The 27510-nt window shown below is 47.9% G+C and overlaps 1 protein-coding gene and 1 long non-coding RNA gene across 4 annotated transcripts in view; one reads left to right on the forward strand and one right to left on the reverse strand.

The window, feature by feature from the left end:
* The window catches only part of SLCO3A1 (solute carrier organic anion transporter family member 3A1), a 310384-nt gene that overhangs the window by 60098 nt on the left and 222776 nt on the right, over positions 1 to 27510 (forward strand). For all 3 annotated transcript variants that reach the window (XM_060617729.3, XM_060617728.3, XM_060617730.3), the window contains exon 2: positions 4771 to 5236. In XM_060617729.3, coding sequence (XP_060473712.1) covers positions 4771 to 5236 — 466 coding nt within the window. The remainder of the gene's footprint in view (positions 1 to 4770; positions 5237 to 27510) is intronic.
* On the reverse strand, positions 15850 to 18590 carry LOC132668731 (uncharacterized). The gene is made up of 3 exons (XR_009605730.3): positions 18485 to 18590; positions 18086 to 18199; positions 15850 to 15932 (listed from the first exon to the last, which is right to left on the reverse strand). It is a non-coding gene; the product is annotated as an uncharacterized LOC132668731 (long non-coding RNA).

Here is a 27510-nt window from a genome sequence, read left to right on the forward strand (position 1 = left end):
ACCTACTGTGTGCTGGCAGCCCTGAGGCGTGGCCTCCTAATGCTCGCTCGGGCAAGCATCGTTATCCCCGCTGCCCTGATGTGCAGACAGGCTCAGCAGGATCTGCCAAGTGCCGTCCGAGGCAGACAGGACCTCCAGGCTTCCCTGCTCCCGTGCTGCCCCCAGAGGAGCGTGTTGCATGGTGTAAAGATCCGTGCAGGTGCAACGCCTCTGCTGTGTCCATACGGCGTGTCTGCGCACACACAGACCCCTGCCTGCCTGTGTCTTAGAATCACTGGGAGCTTTGAAAATACGCACACCGGGGCCCATCTCTCTCAAATTGCGGGAGAGTGCTGGGGGTGGGGGTGGGGCAGGCACTGGGTTTTCAAAAGCCCCCCCAGGTGATTCTACTTCAGGCCACGCCCTAAGCCAGAGTAAGAAAGCGGACAGACCTCTGGGAAGGTTCCTGGGAGCCGTCCTGGCTCTTGGCTGCTGATCCCAAGAGCTTCTCATTCCCTGAGTTCCTGACACCCTCGGCACTTTTTGAAGGTGAGGGAGGGCTCTTCTGTAGGTGGCCGTGGTCTCTGGGTACCTCCCGGCTGAGGGGACTTGCGACAGCATGGACTGAAGGTCTCCTTTTTGGGCTGGGCCCCCCTCGCTGCGGTTGGCCTGAGTGTGCCTCAAGCCCCCTAAAGGGGTGAGCTCCCCCAAAATGCAACCCCAGTGTTGCCACGTGAGTACGTCCCTATGAACTGAAAATGAGAGCGTGCTTGTGATTTGTATTTAATTTAACAAAAGAAACTCTTCAATCTTGAGCAGGGTAGGTTTGTTGAGGATAGAGCAGTGGTTCTCAAAGCGTGGTCCCCCGGAGCACCATCGACACCACCTGGGAGCTGCTGAGAGCTAGAAATTCCCAGCCCCACCGCATCAGAAACTCGGAGGTTGGAATCTGGCAGTGAGTGATACCCTTCCGGGGGATTTTACTGCCTCTGAGGTTTGAGCAGCGCAGCTCGGGATGGATGGTGAGGACACCAGGAATCTTGGTGGTTTTCTGCCCCAGCTGGGCATCTGAGACCCCTTCCCCCCGCCCCCGCCAAGTCTTAGAAAATCTCAAGCTCCTTCCTGGGTCTCCTCTCAGGGTTTGGGAAGTTGTATTTCGAACACGTGCTCCCAGAGACTCGAGACGCTTTCCATCAGTCCTGTTACCCATTAAGTAAAGACAGTTGTTCCCTTTAGCACGCATCTTTCTCCTTGCTGGGTTGTTCGCTGCCACATAAAAGCCACAAGTGGGTTTTATGGCTTCATGCATACTTAATTAGTCCATCCTCTCAAAATTGTGTTTGAAGTGAGTGAAAACATTTGCCTCTGATCTGATCCACAAAGCACCTTTTCAGAATGTTTGCATGGCCGAGGCTAGTGAGGGGCCACAGGTCAAGGAGGCAAAGACCTGTCACCCCCATGGGCTGCTCTGCAAAGAGCAGGTTCGAAGCAGGACAAGAGCTGCAGGCACAGACGTCCGCTCTTTGTAGAAGAGCTGATTATTTTTTGTTTGGCCCACAGCTGTCTCTATCCTCACCATCCTTATCTGTCATCAGAAGTGTCCGCACCTGTGTGATACTTTATGACGGGGTGCACCTGGCAGAACAGAGCCGTTGTCACGTTTGAGATCCGCCGCCTAATATGTATGTCATTAAGCCTCATGGCAGGAATGAAAAACGGCTTCCGCTCCAACCTTCCCACCTGTCCACCCTCCTGCTTCTGCTGTCCTCTCCGCCCGTGGTGGAGGTCGCCAGGCTCCAGACCCCACCAGGCGGCTTGAGATGACTCCAGTGTGCCCACAGGACCCTGCCCACACGTGTTCCTCCTCTATTTCTGGGCATCTCTCAAGACTCAGCACGAAGGCCTGGGTGAAGCCCCCCCCCACCCCACCCCCCCACGCAGGTAGGCTGTCGTGTTTTGCACTCCCACGCGGCATTACCTATCATAAGCGTGGCTAGAGCGCGTACTCTCTCATGCGTGTTTGTGTTACAAAGCAAAGGAGTAAATAAATGAAGCCTTTGTTTTTCCTACCCAGAGCTTCCGGAAAGAACTTCTTTGGCAGTATTTGAAAGTCAGTTTAAGGAGACCAGACTTGCTAATAAATTTCTTTTCTCGACAGTTGCAAACACTTGGTGTTGGGAAAATAATCTAGCCGCGTAGTTAGGGCTGTCGGAGTCGCGAGCTGGCTTTGACTTGCCTAGAAAGTGCGGTGGAAATGGGAATCCGAATTGCAATGTGGGCAACAGAGCGGGTACCCAGCTGTCCTGTCACAGTACCCGTGTTAGAACGTGGCTCTGCAGGGCTCGCCCCCAGGGCCAGTGCTGGAGGAAAGACCACAGTAGCGGGTGCCATTGCGTTAGTGCTGTGCACCCTGGACCAAAGCCATCTGGGGACTGTAACAAAATCCTGGGGCCCAGGCTGTCCCCGAGACCAGCTGAGTCAGAAACCTGGGGAGGGACCAGGCATTTGAAATCCTTTCCTAAGTGCTTCCGGTCTAAAAGCGGCATTGAGAACCACTGGGTTAAAGGAGGCTGTTTCTTTCTTTTCTTTTCTTTTTTTTTTTAATATGAAATTTATTGTCAAATGGGTTTCCATACAACACCCATTGCTCATCCCAAAAGGTGCCCTCCTCAATACCCATCACCCACCCACCTTCAGTCTTCAGTTCTCAGTTTTTAAGAGTCTCTAAAGGAGGCTGTTTCAACATGTGGGGTTGAAAAGGAGGGAAGGAGGAATCCATCACTTGGCTCTTCTGTTCTTTTTCATAAGGCAAATAAAGGCACGCTAATCCTTCTAGGTATAGCTGTGCATGCGCCTGGTCAGAGGCTGTGGATGCGTGGACAACGGTGCACATATTTATATGTTTGGAGGAAGGCTAAATCCACACGACTCTCCTTCCCATTTCTTAGCAACACACAGCCCCGCGTCTCCGAAGATGAGTTTCTCAAGTTCTGCCCATTTCTCTTGCCACTGTATGGACTCAGGCCTTTCCTTGTCTCTCTTCTCGTTACAAGTTTGCTGACATTCCTTTCTTTACTCTTCCACCATCCATTTGTCACACCGTGGCCACACCTGGCATCTTTTCCACTGTAGAAACCTTTGATGTTCACCGGTGTCCCCTGATAAGTGACAGTGGTTTATAGATCGCCCTTCCCAGCATTTACACCTGTAGGGTGTTTATTTCTGGCATCAGCCCTAAGAGGTAGCACTCTTATCCCCATTTTATAGACAGGAAAGTGAAAGCATCTGGTGAACTGCCCAAGGTCACAGCTGGGATGGACCCACACATTCTGAACCCAGAGTCCTGGCTCTGCCTACGAGCTCCCGCTAGGTAGGGGAAGACGGCTCTGTGCTAACAGACCTTTCATTATTTCCAATCTTTGTGTGCATCCTGCTAGGTTGATGTTACTTTTTAGGTTTCACAGTAATCCAGGCTTGGACAGGTTAAGCACCTTGACCGAAATCCTAGAGCTAATTAAGGGTGTAAGAGCTAGGATTCAAATCAGGTGCTCCCTTCTCCATACTCTGCATTTTCCCCCACCACACTGCATGGGATTGTCTCATTTCTTTAGGGTGGCATCTGTGACTCTTTAGAATCCGGTGCCCATCCACCTTTCCAACCATTTTCCATTCTGTTATTAAATCATGCCACATGACGTTTGCTCACACTGTTCCTTTTGCCTGGAGCATTCTTTCCTGCCCAGCTAGGGCTATGAGACCTCCCAGGACAGGGACCCTTGTTGATAATACCCCCTGTAGAGGCCATTTGCATTTTCTCTCCACCTCACAAGCCCTAAAATGATGCATCTGCTCTTGCCCTCCCTGCCCCCCCAGTCATGTGATGGTTGCAGCCTGAATGTAAGATCTAGTCACTTCGTGTTTTAGTTGTGCATGTTTAGTTGTATATTTAGTTGTGCATGTGCTAGGTGGCATCTTGAGGCCAGGCATCCTTTCTTCCTTCTCTCTCTCTCTCTCTCTCTCTCTCTCTCTCTCTCTCTTTATCCCCTAGGACATTTCCAAGCCACCAGGAGAGGTTAGTAAATATTTGTTAAACAAATGAAGGGCAGACAAGAATACAAGGGTGGGGAAAGCCTTAAAAATCTTCCATCCAAGAGGCCTGGGAGGGGCTGCAGTGAGTGCATAGAAAAGTCAGGGATGTGCTTACTTGGTGGCCTTTAGGGAAATGTATGTTGGAAATTTCCAGAAGGAAACCGAGCTAATGATTATCCCAGTGAACTAATCCAGCATATCCATTTTGCCAACTAGGTTTTTGGCTCATTTTATTTTCTTCCGGTGTGCTTTGCTAACCTAGTAAAAAGCCCATGGCCTCTGTGCCCTCCCAGCATGGACTTTCTAAATAGCGTATATTTTGGAGCATGTAATGATGGACTTCAGGGCTTTTCCGGGACTCATGAGCCCTGCTACATGGTAGTGGGGGTCGGGAAGGGGAAGTTGTGCTTCCCAAATGTAGGCAGAACCTTTGAGGAATGGAACAGGTGCCAAGAAAGAACTTCCTTTGCCATTGGGGAAGTTGGGAAAGTTAATTCTTTTAGCCGTTGACTTAAGGCTGTCATACTAAGTAAACATTTTTAGGACTCTTCGGGGTTAAGTTGCTTAAGTCACTTTTGCATCCTGTGGAAACCGCTCAGCGGCCAGGGCCGGTCCGGCAGGTGCACTCTGAGGCCGGAGGGGGCTTCCGCTTGGGTGGCGTCCGTCAGCATTGGCCTTGAGATTTCGTTTTGCACCCCACAGGTGAGCGTCCTGACCACCCTGGAGCGGAGGTTCAACCTGCAGAGCGCCGACGTGGGCGTGATCGCCAGCAGCTTCGAGATCGGGAACCTGGCGCTCATCCTCTTCGTGAGCTACTTCGGGGCTCGAGGGCACCGGCCGCGCCTCATCGGCTGCGGCGGCATCGTCATGGCCCTGGGAGCATTGCTGTCCGCGCTGCCTGAGTTCCTGACCCACCAGTACAAGTACGAGGCGGGCGAGATCCGCTGGGGCGCCGAGGGCCGCGACGTCTGTGCCGCCAACGGCTCGGGCGGCGACCAGGGCCCCGACCCGGACCTCATCTGCCGCAGCCGGACCGCCACCAACATGATGTACTTGCTGCTCATTGGGGCCCAGGTGCTCCTGGGCATCGGTGCTACCCCCGTGCAGCCCTTGGGCGTCTCCTACATCGACGACCACGTGCGGAGGAAGGACTCCTCGCTCTACATAGGTAGGAGCTGTGGTGGTGCCGGGTTTGCTCCCCTGTTGTCCATGCTCTGTTAGTAGCAGGGGCGCCTTGACAGAGGAAGGCAAGGTGGGCCCCCCCCGAGCTTCTTGACGGTTGTCCGATGTGGCTGCACATCTGCAGGGGGCGGGGTTGAAAAATGGGGATGCCTGAGTTGCACCCCCAGGAAATCCGGTGTAGTTGGTCTGCCGTGCCACTGGGACTCCCCAGGTGATTACCGTGTGCGGCAGATTTGGATTCCTCCTTTGCTCCGGCATGAAGAAGCTCGAAGTGGGAAGACGTGGTCAGGAAGGGTTAACACGTATTAATCTGCCATGGGTATGGGGACTTTGAGCCATCTGGCATTAGCCACCGAGGTCTGTTTGGGGTCTACATCTTGGAAGCCCCAGTGTTTAATAATCAAACTGATCTTCTGGTCATTGTCCTGTTGAAGTTCAAAGAGACGATTACAACCGCCCCCCCCCCCCCCCAGCATTTGGTATCCTTCAGACTTGGTGACTTGTGGTAACTTTCTGCATGGGGGGTGTGCCAGGAACTGGAGATTTAGGGAAAAAAGAAGGTATGTGTGCGTTTTAAATTTCACACCGTAATAGCCTCTGTTACTTTATACTGGCACATTGGAAGCCCCTCACAGGTTACAGGGTTAAGGAACCTCCACGTGTGAGCTGTTCTTGCAACAAATGGGGTCCTCGCTGCTCTTGGGCACCGTGGCAAGGTCATTTGTATTGTGAGGGCCTGGCGAGCATCTCTATCCCTTGTTTACTAAGTGTGGATTACTAAGACTTGTCCCCACTCCCTGAGCGCTCAGCTTTGGCAGAATTCCTTCTACCCGTGGAAACTTTTTCTCTCCTGAAGCACTGTGCTTTGAAGTATTAAGTTAATGATCACACAAAGGTTTAGGTTAAGCTAGAACTGGAGCAGAATTTGATGGAAAGCTCTCTACCTGGGCAGCTTCCACTGTTGATGAGCTAGGAGGGTTTGGAGCAGTTACGCAGCTCGATGCCGGGTTTCCTCCGTGACTTTCTGTCCCAGCTGTGGAGTAAATGCTTTTGTTGAAAACCTGTGCTGCAAATGTTCACGGTTCTCTGTGAACGGGCTCAGGGTAAGAAAGGTGGATGGAAAGCGTGTGCCTCTCCATCTAGGGCTGGAGCCTGGTCATGACTTCTCAGTGGAACATGACAGAGGGGACTTCCCAACCCACGATGGCCAGACCCTCTCCCCCTATGGTTAGGGTGGGTACTGGGGATGTCATTTACATTTTGTACTTCTGAAGCTTGAGCGACAGCGATCCCAAAGGAGTGTGTCGAGACTAGAACGTGGGTCACGGCATGTAGCCAAATAGCCTCCTGAGGTCCAGCCAGACAATTGGTCTAGGACTTGACTGATGGCATCCTAAGACCCTGGGAGAGATGTTTTCTGGTAGCAGTTAACAGTAAGTAGATAAAGCTCAGAAGAGGAAATGGGGGAATGAAAAGCGGAGTTCTTGTCTCTGATGACAGAATCAAGCAGAAAAATTTCTCCGGAGTCCTTCCTCCTAGAGGCCTAGAACCCTCTTTTGTAAGTCTCCCTGCTGAGTTAGGTTGGGGTCTTTTCCTGCACTGGCTGGGGCCTGGTTTGGTGCGCAAAGCAGGATGAGGAAGCGCTTTGGTTTTGTGTGTGAGCGGTGGAGGTAGGGGCGGTGGGGCTGACCATTCGAGGCAAAGGGCCGTCTCCAGTTCTGAGGCCACGTCATGGGATTTTCCATGAGTCTTTGTTAGGAAGAATGTTTCGGGCAAATTTCTACTTGGGTACCATTTTCTTTCTGTGATAGCTAGAGTTGGAAGTGTCCATTGGGTACATGGACATCTTGGTGGCACTGGTCCATCCGGAAAATTCCAAAACATGTGGCCATTGAGATGGGCTCTCTGACTGTCTCTGAACTGGTTTTATGGGTCTGTGTTTCCAGGGAGCAGGAAAGAGTAAGCCTTCTGCAGAGTTTGGCCTCAATGGATGGCTGCCTTATCCCATGCAAGCTTTGGATTGTTCCAGGAACAGTTTAGGAAGACCACAGTATATGTAGAGTATAACTCGTTCATTCATGGGTTGTACAGGACATAAGAAAGTGTTTGTGAGCTTGAGGATATTTTAGCATTTATCTCCTCTAATGGGGAGCTAGTTCCTGAAGCCACTTAAAGCTTGAGGAAGTATGTTGGGGAACCTACTGAAAGGGACTGATGAATTATGGCCTTACATACTGCCTGTAGAGAGGAGGGGAGTCTGAGGGCACTGGGAGTGTGCGTGTGGATGCACACCCATTGTTGAATAGCATGTGTGTCCCCTGGTTCCAGCTCTTGCAAAGCTGGTTAAGAGAGAGGGGCTCACAGCCCGCCATCTGGTCATATGCCTAATAATGTGAGTGTGGGCTGGAGATGGAAAGGATTATGAAGACTTCCATTTGTAAAACACAGACTTATTCATAGCTGATTCTTTCCTGTGGGTGTCAGCGGGGAAGGGGATGATGACCATGTAGTCTCAGCCACAGGCCATTGGTGGCCAGGCCTGCCTCTAGGTTGCAGGTCGCTAGTTGGTGCCATGAGCATTATCTACGGCCACTCCCAGGACCTCTTCATGCAGTGCAGGGGAGATGGGAGCATTCATTCCATCTTGAGTCAAGCCAATACAGTCCCCTGGAATGATTATTTGCTCTGGACTCCTGTGGCTGAGCCACTGCCAAGCTTCTGGATTCCTCGAAGGGCCATTCACAAGGGGCTTCTCTGGCTGTCACCAGTCTGTGGCTGCCCCTTTCCAGTGTGGGGAAAGGGAGCCAACGGAGCTCATTACCGGGGGACAAAACCCGCTGAATGGGAACACGACTCTGCTGGCAGGCTTTTCACTAATGCACAGTGTGGAAGCCAAGCTCACGGCGCAGCTAGACAATGACCTGTGGGTGGCACATGGCACTCTTTCTTCCTAGATGGACCAAAGGGCCAAGGGGGCAGTGGAAACCATTCGATGTGGGGCCTGATGAGGGTCCAAGAATAGACCTTTCAGGAGTCTCCTCAGTGACCCTCCATTAGCCCAGTTTTCTTAGCTGTTCTGTTTTTTTTTCAAGTTCAAAGCCTGGCAAGACATACTGTAGGCAGGAATAAGTAGAATAATGTAATGGACTCACCATGTCCTTTCATTAGGTTGCTATGGCAATTGGTTGCAACCTTGTCCTCTTTGAGGAAGAAAAAGGTGACCTGAGTGGTAGAGATGTTTTAAATAACTTTATTCCTAGTTACAACGTATCACATGTTCACTGTTGACAACTTTGGAAGTATGGAGAAAGAATAAAGAATCCTTACTCTTGGGACGCCTGGGTGGCTCAGTTGGTTGAGCATCCGACTCTTGATCTCGGCTCAGGTCATGGTCTCATGGTTTGTGGGTTCGAGCCCTGAGTCGGGCTCCGTGCTAACAGTGGGGAGCCTGCTTGGGATTCTCTCTCTCTCGGCCCCTCCCTCCCTTACTTGCACACACTCACTCTTCCCCAAAATAAATAAATAAACTTAAAAAAAAGGAATCATTACTCTTAGCCCTATGATTACAGAAGGTCTTTTTCTGGATTGGTATGTTCTTCTACCAAAAATGTGTTTATAATAAACATCTTTCTCTTAATATTTGATGCACATTTCCCTGTGTTACTAAATATTCTTCTGTGATGTTATTACTGCATGCATAACATTCTCTTGTGGATCTGTACTGTAATATTTAATGCCCTCTATTGTGGGACATAGTTTTTTTTTTCTTTGTTTGTTTGTTTGTTTTTAAGTGTTTGCTGTTGTCAACAAGGCAGATGGGACCCTGTGATTCTGAGCAGTTAAATGACTTGTCTAAGATAACTTAGCTGGACTTGTGGTCTGAGGGTGGGGGTTTTTCCATGTACGTCTGGGATGTATCACAAGGCTGGGGTTGGCGGGGGGAGAGGGCTGGTGGATGGTCCAGGGGGTCAGGTACAAGTCCGGGCCTGCCACAAGATAGCCTGAAGCCTTCAGGAGGTAAAAATCTTGGGAGCCAGCCAGGAGGGAAGAGAGCAACGTGCCTCAAAGCCGAGGGGAGAGGTGTTATCGGAAGGGAGAGTGGGTGCCCTGGCCCAAAGTGTGGGAATAGGAGGCAGAGGGGAGGGTGGTCCCAGCTCACAGTCCAGGACAGGGTTGTGGAGCCGCCACTGCTTTGAGTAGAGGTGGCTTCAGACTAGAGCTGGTGCTTCCCAGACAGGGGCGGCTGCGTATTCTGCCTCCTGCTTCCCTCTCTCCTGAGATGCACGGGCCCTCCCCTCACATCGCTGATGATTCCCTTTTTGAACCACGATAGCCATTAGGTGATTGTACTTCCATTGGGTTAGAAATCTGTCTCCTTACAGCTGCCCACAAGCTGCCACTGGCTCTGCCCCGGGGGCTCCCCCGGAAGACTTGTCTCTCTTTGCGCGCGCCAGTGTGTGTGTGTGAGTGTGTGTGAATGTTTTATTCATTTTTGAGAGAGAGTGTGAGTGGGGGAGGGGCACAGAGAGAGGGAGACAGAGGATCAGAAAGGGGCTCTGCACTGACAGCCCCAAGCCCGATGTGGGGCTTGAACTCAGAAACTGTGAGATTATGACCTGGGCCAAAGTCAGATGCTCCACTGACTGAGCCCCCCAGGTGCCCCTCTCTTCCATGTGTTGATAATTCAGGTAGCTGAGCACCAGCCTCACCGGGTAGGGAAGGAGTTAACCTGCTATTTAGCTCTTCTGTGCCGGGACCTTTGTTCCTTACTTGACTTGGTTTTCCTGCCACACTTGAGCCGCCGTTTCCCTGTTGAAGATGGATGCTGTGGGGGCTCATTACCAGGGGACGAAACCAGATGAATGAGGCGTGCAGGATGTGGGTCCTGTGTTAGTTTGCTAAGGCTGTCCTAACCTAACACCACAGGCTGGATGGCTTAAGCCACAGAAATTTATTTTCTCACCGTTCTGGAAGCGGGAAGTCCAAGATCAAGGTATCCTGAGAGCAGTTGTCCTCTGAGGCCTTTCTCTTGGCTTGCAGATAGCTCCTGTTCCTCCTTTTCCTCCCTTCACAGGGTCTTTCCTCTGTATGCTCACACCCCTGGGGGCTCTTTGTGGCCTGATTTCCCCTTCTTGAAAGGACAGCAGTCAGATGGGATTAGGGACCACCTGCATGACTTCATTTAACCTTATTACCTCTTTAAGGCTCTATCTCCAAATGCAGTCATGTACTGCAGTACTGGAGGTTAGCGCTCCAACATGAATTTGTCCAGGGCGGGGATGGGTGTGTGATTCATCCCATAACCGTACTGAGGGGATCAGTACCAAACTAAACCAAGACCCTTGGGTCTTTTGCCCAAACTTTTCTATAAGGAACTGCGTTGTTTTGTGTGTGTGTGTGTGTGTGTGTGTGTGTGTGTGTGTGTGTATGTTTGTGCTCAAGAAATTATTTGAAGATGTAGCTTAAAAAAAAAAAAAACAAAAACAAAACAACTTTTTATTTTGCGATCATTCTAGAATCACAAGTTGTTGCAAAGTACCGGGAAGTTCTCCATACTGTTCATCCAGTTTCCCCCAATGTAACATGGCACGTGACTGAAACGCAATATCAAAACCAGGAAATTAACATTGGTACCGTCTGTGGAGCTGATTCAGATTTTGCCAGTTTGGATGTGTACTCGTTTGTGTGTGTGTAGTTCTGGGCAGTTTTAATACAAGTGCACCGTGTTTTCAACAGAACGGGATCAAGGGGAAACCAGATCAGTTTGAGTTGTGGGAGTGTGTTTGGTAGGCAGGCACACATGCAACACTGATCCACACATGCGTGTGTGTGGGGAGAACACCGAGACAGAGAGAAGTCTTTAGGTGGAATGGAGGCTGGCCAGAGGAGAGGGATTCTTCCAGAAGAACCCCGTGAGAGCCTTCTGAATTCCCAGGAAGAATGGGGCCCTTGCAGGCTGCCCGAATCCACAGAGCAATTGCTCTGAGTTGTGTGGCACATGTATTAGACACAAATGTGTCATGTTTTTTGATCGCTTGTATTGAGACCCAGTGGAGCCCACTGTGTTCCAGTTGATGCAGAGAGAATTATTCTCAGATTTCATCTGCCAAGTGTTTGTTCAGTACAAAGGTCACTATGATACCAGCCGGCAGCCAGAGAGAACCAAACTTCTCGTCGGAGCCCTGGGAGCCCAGAGTTATTTTGCTTCTGATGAGTTTTTATTTTAACTTGACATTGGGTAAAACGTGTTTCAACTCTCCAAAGAGTGTGGGTCGGGTATGGATCAAATACACTGTGACTGCAGTTCATCTGAAAAAAATAATTAAAAAGCTTTCCCTCGTGGGAGCAAGCATAACTCATTATATTCTTGCAACTTCATTGATATTGAAGTCTCCCTCATTAATTTCTTTTTCTAAAATAAATGGCACTGTAACACTGGTCAATTTGCTTTGGCTGTGTTCCACCCCCTCTCCCCAGCTGCTGGTCACATGCCATTTTCGGTGTGTTTTAGCAACGCGCTAGGAAACATGCAAGGGGCTCTTATCTGGTGCTTCCATATTGCCTGGGCTGCTAGGTGCTTCTTGTTCATTTTCAGCTCCTCATAATTCATGCCCTGTGGCTCACGGAATCGCTTCTGTGCTCTCTGCCTGGGTGACCTTGGACGAGACTCTCAGCGTGGGCTCTGGAGTCTGACAGTTTTGAGATTCAAACCCTGGCTCCCCTTCAGACCTGCCACCAGGATTTTGGACACCTTTCTGGTTAACCTCAGCCTGTTTCCTTAGCAGTAAAAAGAGGCCGGGGTCTACCTTGCAGGGATCCGCCTTGCTATCCTTTGCATCAGGTACCCTGTCCGTGGTGGAGATCAGTAAACGTTTTCCTGTTCTTTTTTTGTGGTCCTATCATCTCCATTTCCAGATGTGGAAAGTGAGGCGTGAGATAAGTGACTGACTTACTGAAACACACAGGCAGGTCTTTGACAAGAGCAGCTGGATCCTGATTTTCAGCTTGGGACATAATCCACCTAGTAGATCTAAGAATAGCAACCTCTTCAGTCCTGCATTAAATCAGCAGGGCTCTTCTTTGCCTGCAGACCCCTTCCTGTGGCTCATCTCAAAGTACCTAAAGTGCTAGCATGGCCCCAGGCAGCAGGCGATCTGGTTCATCCGAAGTCAGAGGCACCCTAGAGTATGCCCATTACCACAACATGATGTATTGGTTGGCTTTCTGGGTTTTGACACATTACTTCCTAATTTGCTTCTTGATATTGGCTCAGTTTTTCAAAAGAATGTATTCTCACTTTAGTAAAATTGGGAAAACCCCAAATATAATAAGAAACTATAATATCTAATCTGGGTACCTATAGAAAGTTATTGTCAATATTTAGGTATATTTCCTTCCAGCCTTTTTCTTTTGTCTTCTAGTTAAGACCCTACTATACACGTAAACCTACTTTCAATGGACCTGTTGTAAAGTTCGTAATATATCAATTATATGTGAAATTATTGTGTTAATTATCACAAAGATAACTATAGGGTATTTTGATAATCTAGAAATGCTGGAATGTGCTCGTTGGTCATTTGAACGATGAACATCTTTGTGGTTTGAGCCACATCCGTCCACATTTGCCGAAGACTTAAAAGCTTGGGTTAGTGCTGTGATCCCATGTGAATTGGAAGGCAGCCCTTTGGCCTGGCTGTGACTCTTTCCAGAAGATAAGTGAGACACAAGTGTGTCATGAAAAGATGCTTTGGGCTGGCCAGGAGTGTGGGTGCCCTTGTTGTCAGCCCCAGGCCACATCTTCTGCCCAGGGTAGAAATCTTAAGTGCTACAGGGGCTCAGCCAGCAAATGAGAAAAGCAGACCATAGATGGAGGCTGAGGAACTGAGGGTTCTTTCTTCATCCGAGTACAGAGTCAGTCTTGCCAAATCTTTGGATTTTTAAGAGTGATCGGAAATCCATAGTTTGCAAGTGGACTGAATTGCCAACTCGTTGACATCCTCTCCAAATCCTCCCGCGGGTCACCAACACAGAAGCCAGCTCGAGTACGTTGGTGGCTTGCCATTTTGGACCCTTGGCTCTACATCATCCATCTCAAATTGCATTTGTCTTTTGGACAGCAAATAAAACAAGAAAGGAAGCTAGGTGGTAAGGGAAGAAGTTGCACATCATGGATGCCACAGCCAGAATAAATAGTGTTAGCTACTGTGATCGCAGGTGATCTGGGCGTTGGGTTGGGGATGGGGGCGGGGACTCTTGCACAAACACAGGACACAGTTTGGAAGAGAGGAAGGAGTCAGAGCTGTTGCTGAGCCTCTCAGGATGCTATTCCAGCTGAGGCTTTGCCTTTTGCCTCATGAGCATGGGAATCCTAGAATGGAAAAGAAATTCAACCAGTTTTCCAAGCTAAGAATGTCTGGATGAAGAAATCTGTTCCCCAAGGGTTTCCTGAAGGGAGTAGAAACCAATACCATTTGGGGCTAGTTGGGGCCTGTGGATGTTTCCTGTGTGTGTGGGAACATCTTTGCTGAGAGATTTTAGAGCATGGCATTCAAGTGTTTGATGACCCGATGTAAGACCAGAGAGGCCCAGACAGACCTAGAGAAGATTCGTGGGGAAGGTGAAGGTGCAGGTGCATGGGGCAGGGTCGGGTCGGGGCGGGTTCCTTCCTTCAGAACCGCAAAGGCACATTGTTTCTATACCATCAACCTCTTACTGCACCTGCCTCGTGAAAGAAGATTGATTTTATTTTTCCTTTCAACTGTAACAAAGGCATTGTTCTTAAATATAAAAGGTTCTGAGCTATTTTCCTGAATAACCTGCATATTCCTTTTCTTTAGTTTATTTGCAGACTACTTCTTTCTGACATAGAATAATCTCTGCTTTATCTCCTTTTTTTCCTTTCACCCGCAAGAGGCATTCAGTGAGAGCAGCTGTGGGAAGGGTTTGGTTTCTGTAGAGGGTTGTGATTTGCTGTTGTTAACACGGGCGTTAGAGGTTAATGGCCTTCCTCTTCAGGGCAAAGTGAGTTCTTCATTGCTAGGGGATTCTTGTGTTAGGCCTCATGGAAGAGTCTTTGTTGTGGACTTTGGCTTTTTGCCTGTCTAGCACCTCGTTTTCGTGACCGAGTGTTGCCTTTCCCCAACGAGGACTGCAGACATGATCATGTGGTCCAGGCGTGGCTGGCAATGACATAGAGAAGGGCTCCCATGTACAAGGATTGGCCCAAGGATTGTGATAATCAAAGCCTACCATGAGGTTTGACAAATGGACTCAGAGTGAGAGAGAGAGAGAGAGTGAGAGAGACAGAGGCCACTTTCTTTTCTAGGACTGCTAGCTGTAGAAACTTTATGTCCAGAGATTCCAATGTCTGTCATTGCTGCCACATGCAGGGAAGTTGACCTAGGAGTGAAGACCTCGCAAAGGAAGGTAGATCAGGGGGCGAGAAGGCAAGACGACTGCCTGGATCCAGCTCTGCCGGAAGTGAGCCTCTAGCCCTTGGAATCCCAGTTCCTTTAGCACAGAAATGATCCTGTACAATATTTGCAGTTCACGGGCTCGACTGCCCAGTCCTGTCACGGCGAGAGTTGGACTGGATTGCTTTCCTCTTGAGGTTTGACCCCGCACCTTCTGATGGGGATAGCGTTTCTGTGCAAGGAAACCCACGTAGGACAGCCGTGCTCTGATCAGAGCGCTAGCTCTTTTACGATGCCCTAAAGACCTGAACGACACCTAACCCCGTGCAGTCAATGAAAAGGGTTAGGTTGGAAGTTCTGCCTCAGGTTTTCATTTCATTATTTCCTAGCCTTTAAGTTGCAGGAAAGAGACCTAGAAACCAAAAGGAATGCCCCCCCCCCCCCCCCCTGCTTTCTCCCTGACCACTCCAAACAAACAAAGTGTTTAAAAATAACCTGTTGGCAGGCAGGCTTTGTTGGGGAGCAGTAAGTGTTTAATAGCAAATCGTTTACGGAGGCGGGAGAGTGTCCAGCATGTTGGCTTATTATTCGGTGCTGCTGCTTATCGAATGGAAGAAGGCTGACCAATCCTGGCTCCTTGACGCGAGTGTGATCGCTGGCCCTGCCTTCGCTCCCAGCACTGGCTTCGTATCGTCAAGGGCCAGGAGGCTAAACGAGCGCGCGCCATTTGGGACTTGGCTTTGCTATTTCATTCCTGCCGAGACGTGTGCGTGTGCACGTGCTTATTTTTGCCCTTGTGCAGACAAACATCCGAACGCACCAACGCGTTAGGTGGCTGATGGGCGCTCATAAACAAGTTAGGTGTAGACATTAGAGCTGGGGCTCAGGAGTTTGCCTTACGAGTGTGAAGAGAAATTGGGGGCTACGTAACGGGGCTGCTTCAAACTGAAGTTTCTCGGATGTGCTTGAGGGGAGGGATCCAGGACCTTCTAAAATTATTTGGAGGTGTGTGCGTGCTCTTGCGGGGAAGCTTTCGCTGGCTTCTCGGAGAGGTTCAGGATCCAAAAAAGGTTAGAATCCCATAAAGTCCTTACGACGGGCAGACTGTGAGGTTGGGCGACTTGGGGTAAGATAAACCAAGATAGTCGAGGTGATGGGCTGTGCGGAGTGACAGATGGAATGTTGTGGACTGCTCAGCTGTCAACTTGATCCGCTCCCTGGGGAGCCCCTGTACCTCCAACAGGAGGCATCTTCGCATCAGCCAGGCAACTGTGGGTGAAAAGTCAGAATGTGTTCCCAGCCACTCAGGAGACGCCCTCCAAGCCCTCCTCCTCCTGTGCCACTGCTTCCAGTGTCCAAAAAAAAAAAAATTCCTTTGGGGCTAAAATTTTCCATCCCTTCTTTCGGCCTAACTGTGGGTGTTTTGGGTAATATTCAGCAAATTTTCTGTGTTGGTTTTGCACGGATGCACAGATAGGAAAATCAGCTTTTTTTTTTTTTTTGCTTTGAAAGCAAAAACATTTTAAAAATGCACTGGTTCATAATGGAATCTGAACTCCCGAAGTCAAAACTTTCCATGCGTTCTTACTAAGAAAATTTCTCCCGGGCAATGACAAACAAACAAGTAGGCAGAAAGTTGTGAGGGACCCCAGAAAATCATCTGGGGACACAAATGAACTTGGCAAAATTAGCATGGGCAAAACTTTTTATCCCATACTTTTTGAGACGGTCTCTGCATTTAAGAAACCCCTTTCTGTCTTTACCAATTCCCATTGCCACCTAGTTCAGGTATGGGGTTGCAAGGGGCAGGCAGGGTTTGGGGGTTGGGCACATCCTAATCTCTCTCCAAGAAGAGATGTTTTTCTCCCTTTATCTCTAATGTTCTAACTAAGCATGTGGCACAAGTGGATGTGATTTCCCAGTGCCTCCTTTTATGCCCAAGGCGTTATTACCATAAGAACATTCATATTTTCCCACCTGCCTCATGGGCTGTTAATGGAGTTTACAAAGGGAATTTGGATTCCCAGCAAGAGGCCTCATTAGCCCAGCAAGGATCTGATAGATTCTAAAATTGTGTATGAACACTTGGAACCTTTTAGAAACCCAGTGGTGTCTATTATTAGATCTAAATTATTTCCCCTACCCCAGCCTCAGTCGGTACATTTGTATCACGGGGGAAAGGACCTTACCTTGATCCAGCCGGATCAGCTGGATTGGCTTATGTGTGCATTAACGCCTGTGATTCTGGGGCTGAAGACAAGACTCAGAAGCCATGGGGCAGCATAAAGAACAAAATGTCTCCTGCATGGGTGCTTTTTTATTTTTTAACACCCACCTTGTTACTGGTTGTGAGCAAGTGTTTAATTTTAGGAACGATTGTGGTCACAAAGAAAATTTAACACCTGTCTGCTTATTTGGACAAGTGCATCAAGCACATGGGGGTTTGAATAAAGACTGTAACAACACGGGATATACTAGCTGTCCTCTTTGGTGTCCCTGCTACACAACAGAGAATGGGGTGCTTTGCCTGTGGTCTCTCGCTCCCTCCTCCTAAAGCCCAGGGAGACAAGGGTTGCCATTCTCATTGTGCGGATGAGGAAACTGAGGCAGAGGGAGTATGCTCACACTCTTTATCTCTCTCTCTCTCTTCCTCTCTCTCTCTTCCTCTCTCTCTCTCTCTCTCTCTTCCTCTCTCTCTCTCTCTTCCTCTCTCTCTCTCTCTCTCTCTTCCTCTTCCTCTTCCTCTTCCTCTCTCTCTCCCCTCTAATAAAATTATTCCTGATTTTAGCAGTAAAGTATGGAATGGTGAGGAGTGTCTCAGCCAGGAGACATTGATGGCCATAGGGGACTTAGGGCCTGGCTTCTCTGTGGGAATTGTTAAAACTCTCATCCGATAAAGCTTTGTTCCTACGAAAGAACCACGTGAGTTGTTTTCACAATCTCCCCGTAGTAAAGTGACAGACACTCACCAGACGGTTTTGTTTACATTTCAGGCCCCGCAGCCTTTAATTGGTATACAGTCACTACTCTTACACAACTTGGACTTGGGTTTGTTTGTTTTTTTTTTTTTTTCTCCCTCACTCCCAGGCTTGGCCAAGCTGGCTTGCTTTGCTCCGCAAGTCAGGAGTGATTGTACGTATACCTCACTCGGCCACAGCTGGGACCAAAATGGTAAGAAGGTAAAATAAAAAAGGCTTCGTGGATCATGGAGGAACAGGTGAGGAAGAAGAATTAAAGAACAGAGACCATGAGCTGAAATATTGCAATTCCCGATAGATTGGAGAGGGGTAGAGGCCTCTTGTGCTTTCCTAACGGGCATGATGTGCAGGTAGCTGCATGCTCCTCCCAGAATATGTTCATCCTCACTGTCCTGCGAGCTTGTTGGAGGTCTGCAGACAAGTGACCGTCTCTTATTGGCCTACCTGGCAGAGTGGAAGGTGGGTTCAGAGGTCAGAGACTGGGCGTGAGCCACCAAGTTCGTGCAGAGGGGGAGTAGGGAGCGCCTCTGGCTCATGACTCCAGATTCATACTTCCACCTTTAAAAAAAAAAATGTTTATTTTTGTGGGGGGGGGGAGGGGCAGAGACAGAGAGACACACACACAGAATCTGAAGCAGGCTTTCCAGGCTCTGAGCTGTCAGCACAGAGCCCTATGTGCGGCTCGAACTCACAAACTGAGAGATCATGACCTGAGCCAAAGTCGGACGCTTAACTGAACCGCCCAGGTGCCCCAAGCTTTTTTGTTGTTGTTGTTAATTTTTGAATTGTAAAAAAAAAAAAAAACAAAAAAAAAACCACATAACCTGAAATTCACCATCTTACCTATTTTTTAAACAATGTACAGTTAAGTAATGTTAATTGTTGGCACATTGTTGTGCAGCACTTCTCCAGAACTTTCGTCTTGCAGAACTGACACTCTTCATCCAGGAAACAGCCCCCGTAACCACCATTCTGCCTTCTGTCCTTACGGGGGCTGACTATTCTGATTACCTCCCGTAAGTGGAGTCCCTACAGTATTTGTCTTCTTGTTGCCGGCTTTTTCCATTTAGCAGAATGTTCTCAAGGTTCATCCATGCTGGAGCCTGTGTCTGAACTTCCTTCCTTTATAAAAGCTGAATAATATCCTCTGGTGTGTATATACCACATTTTGTTTATCTGTTTATTCCTCATTGGGCATTTGGATTGCTTCCACCGCTTGGCGATGGTGAATAGTGTTGCTATGAACATCTGTGTGCAATCTATTTCTGCCTTGTTAAAAGTCAGCTCTCAGGGCATCTGGGTGGCTCAGTCGATTAAGCGTTCAACTTCGGCTCAGGTTATGATCTCCCGGTTCGTGAGTTCAAGCCTCGCATCGGGCTCACTGCTGTCGGCACAGAGCCTGCTTTGGATCCTCAGTCTTTCTCTCTCCCCCTCCCCTGCTCTCTCTCCCTCTTTCTCTCTCTGTCAAAAAATAAACTAAAAAAAAATAGTTCTCTACTTGGGTGTCCTAAGGTGGTGTTGATCCCAGGAAGTGCAAAATTCACGTCCTTAAATTTTCTCCCAAATTTGCTTTGTCATTGTTTCACCCTGCCCTTTTCCTCCCACCCCTTGCATTTAAAAGCCACCACCTCTTACTGATCCTGGCTTCTGAAGGTCTCTGGAGTCTGGCCCCTGCCCTCTCTTCATTTGCCTCAGTTGTTTCAGGCCAGGCCCTCAGCACCTCTCACCTGGATGAGTGTGTCCATCTTTGATGAGTCTCACTGATATTTAAGATAATAGTATTATATATTTTTGAGAGACTTAAAGTTACTTGACTCCTTTTTTAAAAAATATTTTTTTTAGTGTTTATTTTTGAGACAGAGCATGAGTCAGGGAGGGGCAGAGAGAGAGGGGGAGACACAGAATCCGAAGCAGGTCCCAGGCTCCGAACTGTCAGCACAGAGCCGGATGTGGGGGCTCGAACTTACGGACCGTGAGATCATGACCTGAGCTGAAGTCGGACGCTTAACCGACTGAGCCACCCACGCCTGCCCCCACTTGACTCCTTTTTCACAAATAGAGACAGGTTAAATTTAATCGTCTCCATTTCACTCATGCATTGATTTAACAAATATCATGAGCTTACCTTATGTCAAGCCCAGTGCAGGGTGCTGGGGGGAGTGGTACGTGGATGGATGAGACCTAGCATCAGACCATGAGAGTAATAATATTAGGCATTTATGAAGCACATTCTGTGGGCCAGAGACTGGGCAAAGTTCTCTATGTATTTTATGCAGCGTGATTCTCGAAAAAATCCCTTAGGTGTTATTGTCTGCATTTTATGGAAGGAAATCTGGACATAGAGATTGATAATCTGTCCAGTAAGGGACAGCATGGGGACTGGAGCCACTTCTTTCTCCAAGGGATGTGTTCCTCTGCTTCCCAGCAAAGTCTATCAGCAACTGCCATAAAAACCAAGAGCTTGAAATGCAGGGAGGGCAGGATGAAGCTCCAGGCTTATGGGAATCTACACATGCGTTTGTGTATGTACAGTTGGAAAATATTCACCAAATGTGCTCAGGAATATTTTACAAGTGTGAGTAGTGACTCAGTGCCTTGCAGAGACACACCGTCTTCCAAACCATAGCTGCTGTTGGAGAAAAGAAACCACGTTGCACATGTTCTCAAAGCAAGAACTTGTGTAAACTTCATTTTTCATCCGTGTCAAGTGCCATTCCCTGATGTGATGCGTTATCTGGTCAAGGAAGTGACTTGACAAAGCCTCTCACCCAGGCTCAGAAAGGAAGGCGATGTCCCTGATGTCTCCAGGCTGGATGTCTGGGGAAAGAAAGCATGTTTAAAACTGGTGAGACTTTGCAGCTGGGAGATGGTGTTTTACTTCCTGTGACTCACATAGGGCCAGCCCGAAAGAGGCCACCTAGCTGTGTGTGTGTGTGTGTGTGTGTGTGTGTGTGTGTGTGTGTGTGTGTGTGTGTAGATGGTGGAAATTGCTATTCACCACATGGAATATGAGCATATTCTTTTAAGAATATCACTTCTGCTGGAGACGATTCAACAAGTAATCCACGAGCTCACTAGGCAGGTCTTTAATTTAAAGTTGCGGTGGGGGGGGGGAGATTCAGTTCTGTAGCTTGCTGCCTGCTGTGGTGTTGCCTTAGAAAGCTCTGGGTGGTGGAAAGCCTCCATTGGGAGAGTGCATACCCCGTGCCAGGCACTCGGAAATGAGTTCTCTCCTTCCCTCTGCATCATAGCCATTTCACAGAGTAGAAGACTGAGGCTCAGCAGAATGAAGTTACTTGTCTCAAGTCTGTATCCCTTGGTAAGGAAGTGATCAGAGTCGAACATAATGTCTGTCCACTGATTACTGTGAACTAATGTCCACACTGTCCACTGTCTGGCCCAAAGCTGAGATTTGGTAGAATAACTGATTTTTATTATGGGATATTTGAAACGCATACAGAAGTAGAAAGGCTAGTTGAGTGGACCTCAGCATGCTCATCGTGGCCTGCCTTGTTTCATCTGTCTCTACCCAGTCTCCCTTCTCCTTGGTTGTATCAGATGTACGGTTTCAGAAATTTTAGATCAATCATTCTGTATGTAAATACTTAGTGTTTATTTCTGGAAGATGAGGACTCTATAGAAACAGAATTTACAGTACTACTGCCATACCTTAAGCTCTGATGATAATTTGTTAATGTTAACACCTATGTACTCAGTGTTTAAATTTCTCAATTGCCTCTTTAAAAAAAGAACACACACACTTTATTAGATCCAAAGAGCTCTATGATTTGCAATTAATTGCCTTGTTTCTTAGGTCCCCTTTAATCTATAGTGCCCCCCCCCCCCGCCCCCCGGTTAAATAAATTGAATCATCTGCCCTGTAGTTTTGTACAGGCTGGATGGTGCTTTTTTAGCATGTTCTTCTGTCCCCCACTTGTATTTTTTGTAAATTGGTTGTTAGCTCTAAAGGACTGATCTGATTCATGTTTGATTTTTTTTTCTTTTTCTTTTTTTTGTTGCAAGAAATACTTCATAGGTGATGATGTGTATTTCTATTAATGACACACATAAGGTCTGCTTTCTCTTTCTGTGTCATTGACAGCCATTGATGGTCAGGTCTCTACATAGTGAGGATGTTCAAATTCTCTCATTCCTTTTTCAAAAAATTCTATTAAGAGAAAATTCCTTATTTTAACCCTTTTATTATATTGGGGTAGAATTTGATTAAGAAAAGCAGGAAAAGTGGCTATGTGATTACCAAAAACAATGTTATTTATTTATTTATTTATTTATTTATTTATTTATTTATTTGCAGTTTGTTTTGTCCTTAAGGTATATCCTTTTAGGGACATATGAATTACTATCTTTTTTTTTTTTTTTTTTTTAATTTTTTTTTTTTTAACATTTATTTATTTTTGAGACAGAGAGAGACAGAGCATGAACGGGGGAGGGTCAGAGAGAGGGAGACACAGAATCTGAAACAGGCTCCAGGCTCTGAGCTGTCAGCACAGAGCCCGACGCGGGGCTCGAACTCATGGACCGTGAGATCATGACCTAAGCCGAAGTCGGCCGCTTAACCAACTGAGCCACCCAGGCGCCCCTACTATCTTTAAATATCATTGAAAAAATGGCTTTTCTCTGTGTGGTTTGGACTCGAATTCAGTGAACAATTAAACATGTTCCATTTTGTTTTTGATTTTTATAGATTACTTCTTAAGAGATAATTTTGTTTGATAATTACATAAACTATTTACATGGTGTCAAAGTCACATCTACAGAACAGGAATGTTCTGAGAATTCTGGCTTCCAAACCTATCATTGTTTTTCCCTCCCACACCTCAGACATAGCCATTTTTCTTTCAGTTTTTGGTTTTTCTCTGTTTGAAGAATGTAACCAAATATATTTATATACCAACTTCTCCTTTTTCTTTATAAAATGTAACTAATTATATGCATTTTTTCCCACCTGACTTTTTCACCGAACAGTATATCCTATACAGGAAGATTGCATTATAAAGAGTTAGGATAATGGGCATTGTATAAAGATCTATGGAATCATTGAATTTTTAGAGCAGGTGGTAATGTAGCAAATATTCATGTGGCATTTACTGTGCACTGTGCATAAATTCATTCAGTAATTCTCATAACAGTAATGCTCTGGGGTATGTATTATTATTGCCACCATTCTATAGATGAGGAAACCAAGGCATGAGGTGGTTGGTTAGGTGACTTGCCCAGAGTCTCAGATCCAGTGAGTGGCTGATCTGGGATTTGGATTCAGGTGTATGCTCTCATATACCACATTATATTGCTTTAGAATTTCTGGAGTTTGATTTTCTGGTTTTTATGAGTTAAGGGAGTTCTGGCCCCTGGGCAGTTAACATTAAATATGTCACTACCGTGTGCCCTGTCCCAAGCTTTATTACTTTTTCAGGTGATCCCCAGCTTGCCGTGCAGCTTCTTGTTGGGTCTAGAATTTGATCTTAACTTACCGTAAAGTTAACCACTTAGCCTGTTTGTTATTTCATGGATGCTCAGACAGTGAGACTCATGGGTCAGTTTAAGGACTTAATGACTCTTGATGCCTTAAGAGTAGGTTGTGACTATTCCTTTTACCTTGAAGTACCACAGAGGTGATGCTGAAGATGCAGGTGGATGTCTGCTGTGCAGGAAGTCCTGTTATAGGAGAAGGATACCGAACCTGCAGTATCCACTGCTTTTATAGCAAGCAGTAAGCAACCCTATCCTTGGTCCCAGAGGGAAGAGTTCTCTCATTCCTTACAGTTGCTCATTGAGAAATGGTTGGGTTCTGAATCTAGCCCACCTCTGTTAGCTACCGAATGGGCACTGTTTACTTCCACTAGCCTGATGTTAGAAGCCCAATAAGTCTGCTAGATGGGGGGTAAGCCCTCAGCGTTTTCTCTTACCTTGTGTCTTGGCAAATGTAGCTGGATGAATGGGAACATGGACACTCTCAGAGAACTTCTTCTGCCGACATTTCTTTGCACCTTTCTTGTTTGAGAATAAAGAGTCAGGTGGGTCCCCATAGCACTTCTTTGACAGATTACAAGTGTTTGAAAATATTTGCCAATGTTCCCTGACATGTTTATGGTAAGTTTTGTATCTCTCAGACTTTTTTTTTTTTTAATTTTTTTTTAATGTTTATTTTTGACAGACAGAGCATGAGCAGGGGAGGGGCAGAGAGAGAGGGAGACACAGAATCTGAAACAGGCTCCAGGCTCTGAGCTGTCAGCACAGACCCCGACGCGGGGCTTGAACTCACAGACCGTGAGATCGTGACCGAGCCGAAGTCGGACGCTCAACCGACTGAGCCACCCAGGCGCCCCTGTATCTCTCAGACTTTAACTGTAGCAAAACCAAAATCCAAGTGAGATCTCTTTTGAAGGCCACCCTTGACACATCTTAAGCGCTCATCATGTTGCAAACTTCTGGATTTTCTTTATGATGGGTAACATTTTGAAACCAGCTGGAGGGATGAGGTTGACAAGCATCGATTAGTCTCTTGACTACATAATGGCAGGTTTCATTTTGATTTCCTTTTATTTTCTTTTTCCTGGCTGAACTCTTTTCAATGTTGAGTCCAGTTTTTCTTGCCAGTGATTTTTTTTTTTTATAATACTGTAAATTACTGCCCTTCCTAAGACGCCGATTATAACTTTACCTTTTCATAGCAACACGTGAGGCTTTGAATGGGAACACTTTCTTGGAAGACAGCCCTCCCTAGCAGTTTGGCATCCTCAGTGACTTTCTTGATCGGGTTTCCTGTGTTAAATAAGAACTGTTAAAGGTCCCGGCCAGGTCTGTTTGAGGCAAGAAATGCTCCTTTAAGTTATGAGAGGAAAGGGCAACATAATAAGCTTCTGTAATCGTGGTCCAGGTGATCCATCGAGGAAAACTGGGAGCTGGGGTCAGAGGGATGGAAGGGGAACAGAAACGGGTCCTAGGTTAGAGGAAAGTCAGGCTAATGAGGGCAAAGGTCATCCTTGCCCCCCAGTTCCCTGCACCTTAAAGTCTAGCCCATCCCTGTTGGCTACAGGATGGGCACTGTTTACTTTCATTAGCCTGATATTAAAAGTCTAATGTGTCTGCTAGATGGGGGTAAGCCTCGGCCTTTTCTCTCATGAATTTTGACAAAAGGCTCTGGCAGCTTGGAGCCCCCAGAAGGGCATCTTTCTTTTTTTGAAAGCTTATTTATTTATTTTGAGAAAGAGACAGAAAGAGTGCGCAGGGAAGGGGCAGAGAGAGAAGAAGAGCGAGACCCAAGCAGGCTATGCACTGTTAGCACAGAGCCCGATGCGGGGCTCGAACTCACGAACCGTGAGATCCTGACCTGAGCCAAGACCAAGAGTCAGACACTTAACCTGCAGGGCCACCCAGGCGCCCCTCCCGGAGGGCATCTTTCGGGTGTTGCCTGTGTATGGAAGAATGAGACGGCTTGGCACGCACTTCCTGACGAATTCGGAGGGAAGGCTCCACATGAGGGTGCACCGGGCAGTATACCCGTAGTCCCTCGTAGCACACCCTCGTAGTCCCTCTGACACTTCTCGTTGGACCTCCTATTGGAAGGACTTTATGTTTAAAATCAGCTCCCTGGGATCTTTTCAGGACCTTGAAAACCTTTCAGGGATGGTCCCACAGCAGTTAGCCAGGAGCACAAGAGGGAGCATAGCCCTCATTATTAAAGTGATCACAGGTCCAAATGGAGAGAATAAACCCATGTTACACCGACCGCTGAGCAAGGGATCCCAAGTGCAAGAGTGAGAGTACCCCCAGCTCTTGGACCAGCCCCCACTGCTTACTGAGCTCTGTGACTCCGTGTCCCCCTAGGTACAGTGGCAATAATGATAGCATTTCTCTTATCAGAGATGATGTGATGATTATGGGAGGTGACACGAAAAGGGCCATTGCTAGCACGCAGCGAGCGCTCAGCGTGTTACTAAGTAGAGGACGGCGTGTCGGCACAGGCTGGGTCTACTAACCGATGTGGTTTCTGGGTGTAAGTTTGTCTAAACGTGGCCTGGAGCCGCGCTGTCCAGTAGGGCACCTTGCTAGCCACACGTGCTGTTTAAGTGACTTCAAGCCAAACAGAATCGAGAACATCGTTGCTCCATCGCACTGGCCAGATTTCAGGACTCAAGAGCCACGTGCGGCTCTTGGCTACCGTTTTGGAGCATGTGGGTTACAGAACATTGCTGTCATGCAGAAAGTTCTTTTGGACAGTTCTGTTTGGGAGAGTTTTGCCCCTGAGGGAGTCGAGGGCATTATAATGACGGAGTGTTTAACCTTGGCATTTTTTCCCCGGTACCCTCCCCTTTCCGCTTCCTTTCTGCAAATAGAGAAGGGTATATAGCGCAGACACGGCAGTGTGCGTGTTCCAGAGACTGCTGGAGTAACAAAGCCCTTGCAGACGAAGCTGAGGCCGGCCTGCAAGGTGGCTGAGGCCCGCTCAGTGCCTTGCAGCCTCCCAGCCCCCCCCTGCACACCCTCTCGGTTACAAAGGCCACGCTTCCTCCTTTGCTGCTGTCCTGGGGACAATCTCAAGTTCTAATATTCCTTTCTGTTTTCCTCACAGGCACCACGTGTCCTAATTTGTGTCCTTAAACTCTGGTCACCGTGATTCTGGGACACCCAAGCCCCTTCGTTGACTTGCTGAGTCGGGGTACTGTCCTAGCTGTGCTCCCAGAATCTGCAAAGAAGGTTAAGTCCATCCTCCAGGGGCCAGAGAGTCAGGGCACCTGCGCCTCCCTTTCCTTTGGGTGTTAGCTCCATGAGAAGAGTGTGAGCTGTATTTTGTAGCTAAATACTGTCTCCCCAGTGGGCGACGTAGAAAGGAGAGCAGCCACTTGCATTAAAATGTGTTTTGGCCGCGAGCTCTTCGGGGCTCATTAGACATGGCACGAATAAGAACTCCTGGGCTCAGCTGTCATCTTTGCACCTACCTGTGGAGCACGGAGCAGGAGGAAGGCACCTTGTGGATGCCAGGCCCTGTGGGGAGCAAGGTCCAGGAGGTAAAGCTATGACTTCTCGCTGCCCATAGAGCGAGTAGCGTCTCTGGAGAGGCAGCCTGGCGGAAGGGGTTTCTGAACTGTGTTTCAAAGAGGTGGGGAACGGGGGCGCCAGGGTGGCTCAGTCAGTTAAGCGTCCGACTCTTGGTTTCGGCTCAGGTCATGATCTTATGGTTTCGTGAGTTCGAGCCCCCCATATCAAGCTCCAAGCTGACAGTGCAGACAGAGCCTGCCTGGGGATTGTCTGTCTGTCTGTCTGTCTCTCTCTGCCCCTCCCCTACATACGCTGCCTCTGTCTCTCTCAAAATAAACGAAATTAAAAAATTTGTAAAGAGGGGAAGACTGGACCTGCTAAGTTAAGGGAGAAGGGGAGAAGTTCCAGGAAAGACAAATTCTACAAAGAAGTTTTCATTTGAAACCACGAACGGCTCGTGAGAAGATCACCACCACTTCCGAGCCTCGCATTCTTGGGTGGATTGCTTAAGCTGGGCTTTCACATCTGTAAGATGGGAGGGGTCCCAGTAGCCACCTCACAGGGCTGATCTGAGGACTGATGAGCCGGCACACGTAGGGCATTCAGAGTAAGTGCTCAAGGGACAGTCACTGTCATCATTGCGGTCTTCTTCCTCCTAGTATTTTTATTATTATTAAATGAGAAATAACGTTTGGAATTGAGTTCGGATGCCAGCTTTGCCACCGACGCTGTGCAAGCCCCTTCAGCTCTCCGAGCCTTAGTTTGTTCGTCATTAAAATGGGGAGCATGCCATCCGTCCGTGTTAATGGGGCTCCTCGTGCAGCTTACTGTGAGGTTTTTGTCCGTAAGTTCTGGAACGGGGCCGGGAA

The sequence above is a fragment of the Panthera onca genome, chromosome B3 (genome assembly GCF_046562875.1).
Source record: "Panthera onca isolate mPanOnc1 chromosome B3, mPanOnc1 haplotype 2, whole genome shotgun sequence".
NCBI lineage: Eukaryota > Metazoa > Chordata > Mammalia > Carnivora > Felidae > Panthera > Panthera onca.